Raw genomic sequence first — 12,302 nt, 5'->3', positions numbered from 1 at the left:
ACAACGGCTTAAGTGATAAAAGTGCGGTTAAAAATCAAAATTAACTGCATTTAAACAAAGTGCGGACAAATGTCTACTGTCATAAGCTCATATATCAGCAACATCGATCCTTCAAAATTATATTATCCGCTAAATTAAGCTCAAATGCGGCAGGATTTAATGCATAGGTAGAGCAGGATCTTTTGTTATTGGCGCCAAAAACCATGTGCAGGCATTCAACGTGTTTGTTGGCTCATAACAGAACTGCTGTTTAATTATTTTTTATTAATTAGACGACGACTGATTTTGTAACAAATTTTCAGGTGACTGTTTTGTACCAAAATTGTACTGAAACAGACGTCCGGTCAATAGACAGACCCTCCACATGCAGAGCTGCTCCGCGGTTCCGGAGGCAGGGTAAAGACATGGAAAGATCGTCGCGAATCAATCAAAGGGCATATATGCCACCTTGTTAAAATGTCAATTAATGTGGTTATACTCAAATATTCTCAATAAAATGGTGACATCCATCAAACAACAGGGAATACACATGAGAATGGAAATGAAATTTCAGCATGTATTGTGAGATCTCATTTATTTATTTTACAAACAGAGGGCTCTGAGTCACAACTCATATGGCATATACTCCGTATAAAAAATTCGTAATGCAGAGCTGCCTTAACACTTGATTATAAACTTGATTAGGATCATTGAAATGCAGTTGAAATGCAGCGCAAGAATACTACGGAGTAGTACATACAAGGTAAAAATTAAGAAGAGCATGAACTCAAACTAATAATTAGCACGCACCCAAATGCGGTTTCAACAGCTGCTAGCTAAAACTGATCTGGGATTTATCATAATAAGCATCACATAGCAAGCAACATCCCTTGTTAATTTCATCTGCTTCAGCTCGATGCAGGCGCAAGGGATTTGTCTCTGAGCTTATCAATGCGGAGGAAGAGCAGAATCTTCCTCTCTTCCTCGCCGTCGCCGCGGTGCAGGAACCCGGCCACCGGCGTCGAGGACCGGCATGGGACGGAGTTCACGGTCGAGACCGCCGCTCGCCGCGCGGGATCGGCGCTGGGGAAGACGGGACGGTCCTTTCGAGCTCGAGCAGACAGTACTGAATTTCAGTTTCAGTTCTCAAGTGCATTCCCTGTTGTTTGATGGATCTCACCATGACAGTTGACACCATCTTATTGAAAATATTTGGAGGAAATTGCAGATTCCACCGTCTATTGGGATGTTGTTACGCAAAACACCACCTGAACGAATTTTTTGCAGATTTCATCAGTTATTGGTCTAATACTCTAATCCGTTGCAGATAAGTCCTAATGAGCTGTTAAGCGAGTTAATGTTGTTTCTGATGGTTTGGTCTCACGAGTCAATGCCTGGCCTTCTTCTTCTCGGCCCACGATCCGCAGTTGGCGCCGCCGCCGTTGCCCCAGTACATGAGCGAGGAGGACACCGCCGTGGGCTCCGTGGCCGCGTTGCTGCTGACCACCGACGCCGGCCGCTGGGTTCATGGCTGCCATGAGCGCGTCAGACGCCGTGATGTTGTTGCAGGCCTCCACGTTGGACGAGGAGGAATTCGGGTGCTGCTCCTAGCTGCCGCTTTGCTGCTGCTGCTCTCCGTCGGCCGCGGCCTTCTTGTGCTGCGTGTTGTGGTGATTTTCCCCGGCGGTGGCCTCCGCCTTGACGTGCAACTCCTCCAGCCAGGCCTCCACGAAGGCCGACGCAACGCGCTGCATGGCGTCGCTGTCAGGCGCCGCCAGCGACGTGATGTGCTAGAGCGCTGCGTTGGCCGCCAACCGCCCCGCGGATGATCACAAACTCCGCGGAAGGTCACTGACTCATGGCCCCAACAACATTAACTCCTTTAACATCTCATTAGGACCTACCTGCAACGGATTAGACTAATAACCGGTGAAATCTAAAAAAAATTCGTGCAGCTGGTGTTTTGCGCAACAACGTCCCCAATAGGTGGTGGAACGTGCAATTTCCTCAAAATATTTGAGAGTAACCGAATTGACATTTTAACAAGGTGAGATATAGTATTCCCTCCGTCCAAACAAAAGTTTATCAAAGTTATGAAAATTTGGATGTATACATGACTTAGTATATAGATGCATTTAAATTTAGTCAAAGTTAAAACATCTTTTGTTGGACGGAGTAATATTAAGTATACTAGCAGGTGTGCCCGTGCGTTGTTATGGAACCCGGTGGCTAGAATCAGCTGCAAGGAGTTGCGCAAGTGGTTGGCGAAGGCTAGGAAGGTCGGGACGCTTAGGGCGTTGGGGGATGCGGTCATGCGGCCGCACCGGGTTGCGAGGTCTAGTGAGGAGGTGACACGGCGGGCAGAATGGAGCAAGCAGCTCATGGCGCCGTCAAGGTCAGCCGTCTCCCACGAGTCCGGCGGCTGGCGGCGGTGGAGGTGGTGGGAGAATAGGTGAAGCGGGCGGGCGACGTGACGGCTTTGCTCGGAGTGATGTGGCGTCGGTTGGCATCGGTTGTAAGACGGAGGAGGAGAAATCGGGCTGGAGGTGGAAGGGAGGCTCGGGCATGGGCTCACGCGTGCGCGGTGGCGTCGGTCATAAGGTGGAGGAGGAGGAATCGTGAATAACACGTGAATGAGAGAAAAAATAACGAAAAGTGACATATTTGTTATAATTTTAATAAAGTTGACCTACCGCGTCCGTGTCAATCACCACCAACTCTAATTTAATAGATAGTAATAAATATGTCGTTTGTATTGTTGATTTGCAACTATCTTCCTGTGTCTTTGGCCTACCTCCGTAATTAGGATGTCAAGTGCACCGATACTATATCCTATTTCTAATTCAATTTTCTAATTTTTAGTTTAAATTTTGAACCAAAATAAATTTTTAATGAACCGAAATACATTCCACTCCGTGATAACCGCTGAGCCGCTCTGCATGCGAAAGGATCAAATGAGCGAAAAATTCGCAATGGACGGCGTGCAAAAAGCAAGCAGGGTTCACTTCAGCCGTTCAGCAGATGGGCAGGAATTTCTTGCATGCCGGGTCAAGGTCAAGCTGACCCTCGGGCCTACTCCCTCATAGGTTCTCCCTCTCCTCGTCCCCATGCAATATTGAATGCGTGTTTTGCTTGCTGGTTTAGGCCAAAGATCCGGCAGATCCTTTCGGATCGGCATTGGCGATGCGTCCGACCGCTCGACCTGCAGCAAATGCTCTTTCCTTGTTTCTTGCCTTTGTCTCAGGTGCAATGCAAGGAAAAGCATCGTACAGACCCATAAATGTTACAACACTTTTAAATATATAAATATATATGTATATTTTCAGATTCGACAAAATTGAACACATAACATGAGTCGGAAGGAGTAGTAATTAATGCAAGAAAACTTCACCGGCCGTTTACACTACAAGTATATACCTAAGATCCTAAGAAAAAAAATGCAACCTTAACTACGACCAACTTGACACACGTCCGTATCGTGGCGGAGGGTCATCATGGCGACATCGTGCAATGGAGTCATCCCGTCAAAGCAGCCTCGACAAAGCGGCGACCAACCCCTTTCTCACCGTCATGAGGCGGAGTCAGGATTCCGGCAAAGCCTGGGCATAACACAAGTATATACTACGAAAATATAAGCGGTAATGTTGACAAAGAAAATTCCATGACAATGTCAATTACTCCCTCCGATCCTAAATTGTTGTCATTGTTTTAGTTTAAATTTGAACTAATCTAATGCGAGCCGCACATCAAACAAGACCACGAGAGAATCTAGAGGTAAAATGGATTAGCAAATCACAGTATCCAAAAATTGTCCCAATTCTGGAACAAAACAAAATCCTAAGTTGAGATAAACCATTCATGCCAAAATAATATGAACAAGCAATTGTCTGTGTGTGTCTATATATTCAAAGGGGTGAATCAATAAGACCAACTCAGTATCAATGTCTCAATGACTCATATTAGAAGAGTGAGGGTGAAAATTAGCAAACTTAGGCCGCTGCTGGTCGCTTTCGGAGTTGAAGTCCCGCCGGAATTGCCATTTCCGCGTGGGCATTTGCAATCCCTGCCGCGGCCCACTTGATGTGCTGCCCGGCCTGAGCCGCGCGCCATCTGCCCTCACCGGAGCCCGAAGGTATTTTACTTCCCTAGCATAATTGCTAAATTGGTGCGCGGATTTTTTATTTGGGAATTGGGGTTTTGGGAGACCGAAGCTCCCTCCCGCGGAAAGGAACAGACATAACTACGGGAGGAGGGACGAGGGAGACGACCCGATCGATCGATTCGCTCGGCCTCAAGCTTGCTCGGGCTGAGTTGGGAGACCAGGCCCAAGCTGGACCAGGCCAACTGGCCAAGCCCAAAAAAATGAAGGGGGCAAGAGGTATGGCAAGAGGCCCAGACGGAGAGAGGACAAGGAAACAACGATTTGGCCCAGAAAAAGGGATCGAGTCTTCGTTCTCAGGGGCACGATCGGTTCCTGAGACGGTCGATCCGCCATAGGAGCTCGTCGGAGCTCCAAGAGCCGGCACCGGCGAGCCCGGACACGTGCCCTAGGTGACCGCACGGTGGCTATGACTAAATTTGATGTATCTATGACTAAAATTGTTCTAAATTTGCTCAAATAGAGTTGTATCTATGACTAAAATACTTCTAGATATTTTTTCTTCGGCCCATGCTCCTTCTTGCTCTGCTATCGTCTACTAGTACTACTGTGCTGGAGTACCAGTAGCAGCCCACTCTCGAAGGTACCTCTCTCCGTCGTCTCCAACCTCCGCCCTCGGCCATAAAACCAAATCCATGGCGGAGTCGCACAAGAGGACGCGAAGTACAAGCGGCAGCGGCGGAAGCCCCATCAATCCCACGGCGGCAGTGGCGAAGAGGGAACAAGCCGGGTGGGCACAGAGCCCGACGGCAGCGGCAGCATCCCCGGTCGGCCGACCAGCAGCAAGGCCGCCGACCAATTCAGGTCGTATTTCTTTTATGTACTGTAGTATTGACCACAATGAATAGGCTGTAAAAAAAAAGACCACAATGAATAGAATGGATTATTTTCGATGGTAAAAAAAAATGAGCTCTATATTAAGACCAAATCTAGATCTTAGACATTTACATGTTTGCTAAACATGTAAAATGTGATGTACAAGTGCTGGTACACTCATGGAAATTAAGGACCGGGAGATGTCCTTAAGCTCATGCCTTATGGATAACCTTAATCCTTTTTTTTTAGAACTGGATAACCTTAATCTTGAATATCGGAAATGCAGTAGTGGTTTAACAAGACTTGTGGGTCCGACCTACAGGGGTAAAATTGGCGTTTCACCCGCGCCGCATTTCACTCACCACGGTACCTGTCTAGCTTAGCTTCTCAAAGAAGCAAAGTTCACGTCACATTGTCAGATGTAAGCAGTAGAGATGAATGCATAGTAGCAGCACCTCCTTCTGTGCTCTACTAATCTACTGTGCTGGAGTACTCGTACCAGAGTACCAGTAAATTAGCCCATGGCGGAGTCGCACAAGAGGATGCGAAGCACAAGCGGCGGCGGCGGCGGAAGCGGAAGTCCCAGCGACGCCACTGCGGCGGTGGTGAAGAGGGAACAAGCAGGGTGGGCACAGAGCCCGATGGCCGCGGCAGCATCCCCCGTCGGACGAGCAGGATTAAGGGCGCCATCATCGCCGCCGCCGACCGTCGTCAACTCCCAAGTATCAAGCGTCGGCGGCAGCTAGCGCGGCAGGATCGGGCAACACCGGCGGCAGGTCCGACATTGTTATCGTCGACAAGGCCCTCTGGCTCCACTGTACCGGCTGCTCCGCCACCCTCAAACCCCCCGTCTACGAGGTACTCCTATTTTTCCTCATTCAATCTCTTCAATCTCCATTGTGTTCCAAGTTCCAACTGTGATCTCAATGCAGTGCGAGGCAGCCGGGCACAAGGTGTGCTCCGCCTGCCGCGGCAGCAACCCGTGCCGGGCGTGCGGCAACAACAATGGCGCCGCCGCCTCGTACACGCGGTGCTCCGGCGACGACCTGGACGGGCTGATGCGAGCGCTGTGCGTCCCCTGCCCTTACAAGGCCCACTCCGGCTACGGCTGCCGCGGGCTCGTCCCCTACATCTCCGTCGACGTTCACCGTCTCTGCTGCCTCAACCCCCCCCCCCCCCCCTGCTCCTGCTCCGTCTTCCCCTACTCCGGCGGCGGCGGCGGCTTCCTGGGCTCGCCGCGGGCGCTCCACGACCACCTGGCCGGGCCGGCCCACTCCTGGCCCACGACCGAGATCTACACCGATTCCCACGTCAAGGTCCAGCAGCTCGACCTCACATTAACCGGCCCACAGAGCCGTCAACTGCTGTTCTGCAAGGAGGACGGCTCCGCCTTCGTTCTTCTCGCCGCCGCGGCTGCCGGAAGCGAGCTGAGGGCGGCGGCCCACGTGTCGCTGACGTGCGTGAGGACGTCAGCATCAGTAACGGCGGGCCCGCAGTACTGGGCCGTGCTCTGGGCCCACGCGCCGAAGGACCCGGTCACCGGCAAGGAGTTCCGGCAGCAGGATGAGTTCGTGGTCCAGAGCCGCCGCTCGCCGTGCGAGATCGGCGCCGGGGAAGACGACGGGACGCTCGCTCAAGCGCAAGTACCTGCACGGGTGCGGCGAGGAAGAGAGGAAGATTCAGCTCTACCTCCGCATTGCTAAGCTCAAACCCCCTTCGGCATCGAGCTCGGCCAGACAGAAGGATGATGTTAATCTGTTATCCTTTGGTTAAGATGCTGCTTTTCATTGAGTACTGCCTCCGGTTGGTAATTCTTGTCCCAATTTGTTCAAAAATTGATGTATCAATTACTAAAAAACGTCTAGATACATGTAATATTTTGACAAGAATTATGGAATGGAGAGAGTATTACCTTTTGTTGCATGCACGTAGGAGTTGCGCTGCATTTCCTGATCAAGTTTATAGGCAGCAAGTGTTAAGGCAGCTCCCGTTATGATATATGCCATGAGTTCCTGAGTATGTGTATAATGAAATTTAGTTTCCATTCTCGAAGTGTATTCCCTCTTGCTGTTGGATCTGCACCATTTTCTTGAGAAAACTAGTGATATGCATTGACATTTTTAAAGTTTCTTTTTAAAGTTTACGCAAAACTCTGTAAATTTCATCCTAAGCGCTGCTTATGTTTCAGAGGAATTTCATCAGAAGCATTGGAATTTTGAACGCTTTTGAAATTATGTTATTTCCGAGGCTAGATCTGGTCCCACCGCGCGGTTTTGAAAGGACGCATGGCTTGATGGCAGCAGGCCTATAGATCTCTCCCTTGACATTTCGCCCCGTCGAGTCGAGTGGGAAAACCAGAACAAATCTCGTACCATATCGCCACTCATCAGAGAGTACGGTTCGTCTCGGGTTACCGCCCGTCAGGTCCCAAGATCACTGAAATATAATGATGTGGCTCCTACTACCGTCTTCATATTCAACGAGTTCAGAAATGTATGTATCCATCTTATATACTCTACGTAAATTTGCCATACTGATCTACTAATTGCTTGTACTGCCGTTTATTGCGAGCGGTACCAAATCGAGGCAAATTCTGAATACTAGATATGACCCCAAAATAACAAGGGTCAAGTTTGGCCAGTGAGACGATGGGGGATAAGCTTTATCGTCGAGAGGGAAACAACCTGGATAACCAGCTAAGGCCCCTAAATGACCGCTCGTGATAAAGGACGTGGGGGTGCAAAGACAACCATGAGGTTTGCCTAGAAGCAGCCACCCTTTAAAGAGTGCGTAATAGCTCACGGATCGAGCGCCCTTGTGCTGAAGATGAACGGGGCTAAGCGATCTGCTGAAGCTGTGGAATGTCAAAATGCATCGGTAGGGAACGTTCCGCCTTAGAAGGAAGCAACCGCGAAAGCAAGGGTCGACGAAGCAGAAGCGAGAATGTCGGTTTGAGTAACGAAAACATTGGTGAGACTCCAATGCCCCGAAAACCCAAGGTTTCCTCCGCAAAGTTCGTCTACGGACAGGGCCGGGCCGGCATATGCCAAATTGTGAAACGGGGCTGTACCTCAGTTGAAGATTAGAACTAATGAGATATAGTAATGTATAAGTCATAATATCTTCCGGTGTAGTAATTGGATATATTAAGAATCAAACCTACCATGGATACAGATCAACAATTTATTGAAGAATTCGCAAAATTGTTTTTTTGCATGGCGTTTATTAGGCGAACAATTAAACAGATCACGGTGTGTCGTGGACTCCTGGTCGAATTGTTGTTGCTCCTAGGCTCCTGGCAAGAATAGCGAGACCAGATCAGACGAAAAGGGCGACTGATCTGCCGTCGGCGATTGGGATCGGGCGAGAGCGATCGTGTCCCGCACGATGGAAGACGAAGCCCTGGACCCCTGCTGAGAGGCGACCTGACCGGGTCTGGCCTGGTTCTTGGCGGGAACAAGAAGGAAAACGAGCAGGAAGGGAGACGGACGGACGAGCTCAGCGCTGGAGTCAAGCGAGAGCAGGCGCTCAGCAGCTCGGCCTCCTGATGAACAGGCCGGGTAATGCTAATGCTTAATGGGCTACAGACCTGAGGTTGCATCGTAGAAAATTCGGGGGCCCTCCAATTCTGGGGCCATGTTCCGTCGCACAGGAAGCACTCCCGTGCGCCCGGCTCTGTCTACGGAGGGCGGGTCAGGGCCTAAGATCATGCCGAAAGGCGTAGTCGACGGACGACATGTCAATATTCCTGTACAATTCCTTGTTAGTACGGAGGGACGGAGGAGGCTAGGTTAGCCGAAAGATGGTCATAGGTATAAGTACACAATGTGACCCTGCTTTTTTAGGGTGAGAAGAGGTAGAGAAAATGACTCAAGCTCAGGTCCGAGTACCAAGCACTGCAGCACTGAAGTATGACCCTTGGACCAACGATTGCTTCTCCACGAGGTTCATACCAGCTAGCGCTACGGCACTAAAGTATGTAACTGAAGCCATATTTGCAGGAAAAGCTTGAATGACCTTTAACAAAAGGGTACCTATACCCAAGACCGATACAGGTGGCTAGTGCATGAAGTTGGACATGGTATCAGAGCAAAAGGTCTAAGTTCAAGTCCAGGTCTGAGCTTAGACGTATTGACTTGTCTTTTTGGTCACACGTGAGGAAAGTGTTGAAGTGTATAAGTCGATTGTCTAGTCTTTTCATCAGATCAATTTTTTGGTCTGCGTTGATTGGTACATGATGTTTGACAAATTGTTTCTTTACATTTTGGAATCAACACGTCATCTAAAAAGTGTTCAGCCAAGCAAATCAAGGAAACGGTCGATGAGTTGATAGAATCACAGAGAATCATCTACTTCCTCCGGCCGGAATTACTTGTCGAAATATTTCATGTATATAAACGTTTTTTAAATATAGATATGTCTAAATTTGAATAAATTTGAGACAAATAATATGAATTGGAAGAAGTAACATTTAATACGTTATATATAACGCTTATTATTCGATACTCCGTGCGATCCATAAAACGCGTCATGAGAAAATAATAGTTTTGGAGGGGTCAATTTTAGTGATTATGTTGGGCAGAGCCCATTTCAACAATAAACTGGATGCCACCGTAGCTATTTCACGATTCATCACAGAGGTAGAGAAAATTTACTGTATAGACCAATAAAAAGTAGAAATTCCTGCAGGTAATCAAGTTTTTTTACAGCTGCCATCAATATCCACTAGACAGTCTAGACTGACATGGCTAGAGTTCAGACAAAGTAGTAATTTTTTTCTTGCAACGACAGAGCCTTTGCGTATCTGACATGGCCAGAGTCTAGGACTGGGGCTAGGTAGGGTCGTACCTATGGGCAGACCGACCATACATGTCGGACTCGCCGGCCATCCGGCAGTCCGTCGGTCACTACCGTTGTTGCATACAGGTGGGACCTGCTGCGTACAGGTAGGAAATTGCACACAACACTCAAATTAGTCCAGTCTTTGCGCAGAACATCCAATATTCGTCAATTTTTTTTTGCAAAACTCTTGCTATTCGGTTAATCCGTCGCAAATAAGTCATAACCCGAGTTTCAGCGCGATAACGACGATTCTGACCAGTGGGGCCCACCTGTCAGTGTCTATATGGCGCCCTGCCTTGCCAGCGTGGATCTGGTCGGGGTTCTGTGCTTCGTCGCCGGCCACCGCAAGCTCCATACCACAAGCCGTCCCAAGCCACCACACGCAACGCTCCAGCCATGCGTCCCTTGCCGCCGGCATGGACGTCGTCGTGGCCTTGGGTGCATGCGCGCCGTCAGGTGCACGGAGGCTGCCGTCCTAGCTGCCGACCGCGCCTCACGCGCACGGACCGTTGCCGTCGCACCCTGTGCGGGGCGCCGCCGCCACTGCCTGTTGCGCGGGGCGCCGCGGCATCTAGCGCGAGCAAGACCGCCGCCGATGCGACCACGGGCGCCATCGCCGTTGGGCGAACCCGGCCGCACGCCGTTGCCACTGCCCCTGGGCCGCCTGCGCAAGCACCGGCCGCTTTCCGCCATGCCACACTGGGCGCGACGATGCAACGCCGTCCAGATCCACGCTGGCAAGGCCGGAGCACCATGTTGGCACTGACAGGGGGCCTCAACGGTGAGAATCGTCGTTAGCACGCTAAAACTCGGGTTAAGACTTATTTGCAACGAATTAGCCGAATAGTAGGTGTTTTTCAAAAAAAAAATCGAACAGTAGGTGTTTTGCGCAACAGCGACCAATATTAAGTGTGTTTTGTGCAATTTCCTCGTACTCAGTAGTACAATCGAAACAGCGCCGCTTGCCGCACATTGGAAGGAGACGATCGAATGAAAATCCTCTGGTCCAAAAGTATTCCATGATCACGGACGGGTCAGAGGAAGGCTGAAGACGACAAAGCTAGTCTAGCTAGTACTGGCGGTACAGTACTCCACGAAGAGTACTACTGTCGCAAAAAGGAGATATGAAAGGGTAGAGAGTTTTTCGGGCGTCACATGGGCCCTCGACCATTACTCCTGGTTGTACCATTCCCGATCATCATGGTCAAACCATACAAGCTTTAAAGCGAGTGCGTGACTGATATGTCAACCAATGATCAAATTTAGGTGGGCATTCGTAAGACCTATTACGTTTCTTTCACGTACCTAAAATCTATTTGGCGGTTTCATCTGAATATTTCAGAAAGTACTCATTTAGCTTATCGACAGCTTATCGAAAGTGTATTGAGCAATTGCCGTAACGGACAATGCACGGACCCCTTCAGCACATTATTGAAGCATTCCGCCATGTTACTTGTCATTTGACCGTACCTGCGGCCTCCTTCATCAAAAGCGCGTGCCCACTTCGACCTATCACCGAGGTTCCTAATCAAGAATCCATGCCCCCCTGCGCTGAGGTCCCGTGAAGCGAGCAATGTGTTTATCAAGTTTGTGAAACGCCGATCGGAGTAAGCCTTGCAAGATTCTTGAAGAAGGTCCGTCAGTTCTTTGTTCCTACATGCTCTAAAGAAGTTGGCACAAAAATGCCGCATGCACCATCGATGGTGCAATCGAGCATGGCCAGGAATGTCAACCTCCACCGCGTTCAAAATTCCTTGATGTCGATCTGATATGACACATACTTCCCTTTGCGGCGGTATAACTTCCGATCTAAGCAGACCCATGAACCATGCCCAATTATCGTTGTTTTCTGCTGAAACCAATGCAAAAGCTAAAGGCAACAACCGGCTGTTCGCATCACAACTTATTGCCACCAACATTGTGCCCTTGAATTGGCCGGTCAAGAAGGTGCCATCCACGGATATCATCGGCCTGCAGTGCTGGGAAGCCTGTATGCACTGTTCAAAAGCCCAGAAAGCACGGCCAAAATCCACACGGTTGCACTTTTATAAGTCCTTGTTCGTTGGCCAAAAGGCTCGACCACATGAACCATGCCCGGGTTTGTATGCGCCATAGCACCCAACAACCTTGGGAGACGGTTGTAGGCTTCCTCCTAGTCACCATACAACATCTTGAATGCGGCTTGCTTCCCCTTCCATGCCTTCCCATACTTCACCCGGTAATGGAAGAGAGTATAGACAAGCTCCATGACCGACTTAATGGGCATTATTGGAAGTGACTTGATGGAATTAGAAAGCCTATAAGCGATGAATTCTGAGGTCAGCTGTGCATGATCGTTCTTGACCGTAGGGTCATCTATGTTCTTGCCATCGCACAAGTGAGTAGCACAACAACTCACGATGTACCATTCGGACCCTAGTTTACGTGGCCTTGCACGGACAATCCATGGACAACGATCTTCGGTACACTTAACCGTGTATCGAATCTTGTTGGTAGAGTGGACAAC

The 12,302-nt window shown here is 49.5% G+C and overlaps 1 protein-coding gene across 1 annotated transcript; it reads left to right on the top strand.

Annotated features, from left to right (window-relative positions):
• Window positions 1-6,171: 6,171 nt before the first annotated feature.
• LOC112268633 lies at window positions 6,172-6,877 on the top strand (the record flags this gene model as incomplete). The annotated part of the gene is made up of 1 exon (XM_024454533.1): window positions 6,172-6,877. A coding segment is annotated over one exon (486 nt), but the record flags the coding sequence as incomplete, so codon positions are not given.
• Window positions 6,878-12,302: the final 5,425 nt, after the last annotated feature.

The sequence above is a fragment of the Brachypodium distachyon genome, chromosome 4 (genome assembly GCF_000005505.3).
Source record: "Brachypodium distachyon strain Bd21 chromosome 4, Brachypodium_distachyon_v3.0, whole genome shotgun sequence".
Taxonomy (NCBI): Eukaryota; Viridiplantae; Streptophyta; class Magnoliopsida; order Poales; family Poaceae; genus Brachypodium; species Brachypodium distachyon.
The sequence above is the reverse complement of the archived record's forward strand: the minus strand, read 5'-3'. Positions and strand labels throughout refer to the sequence as shown.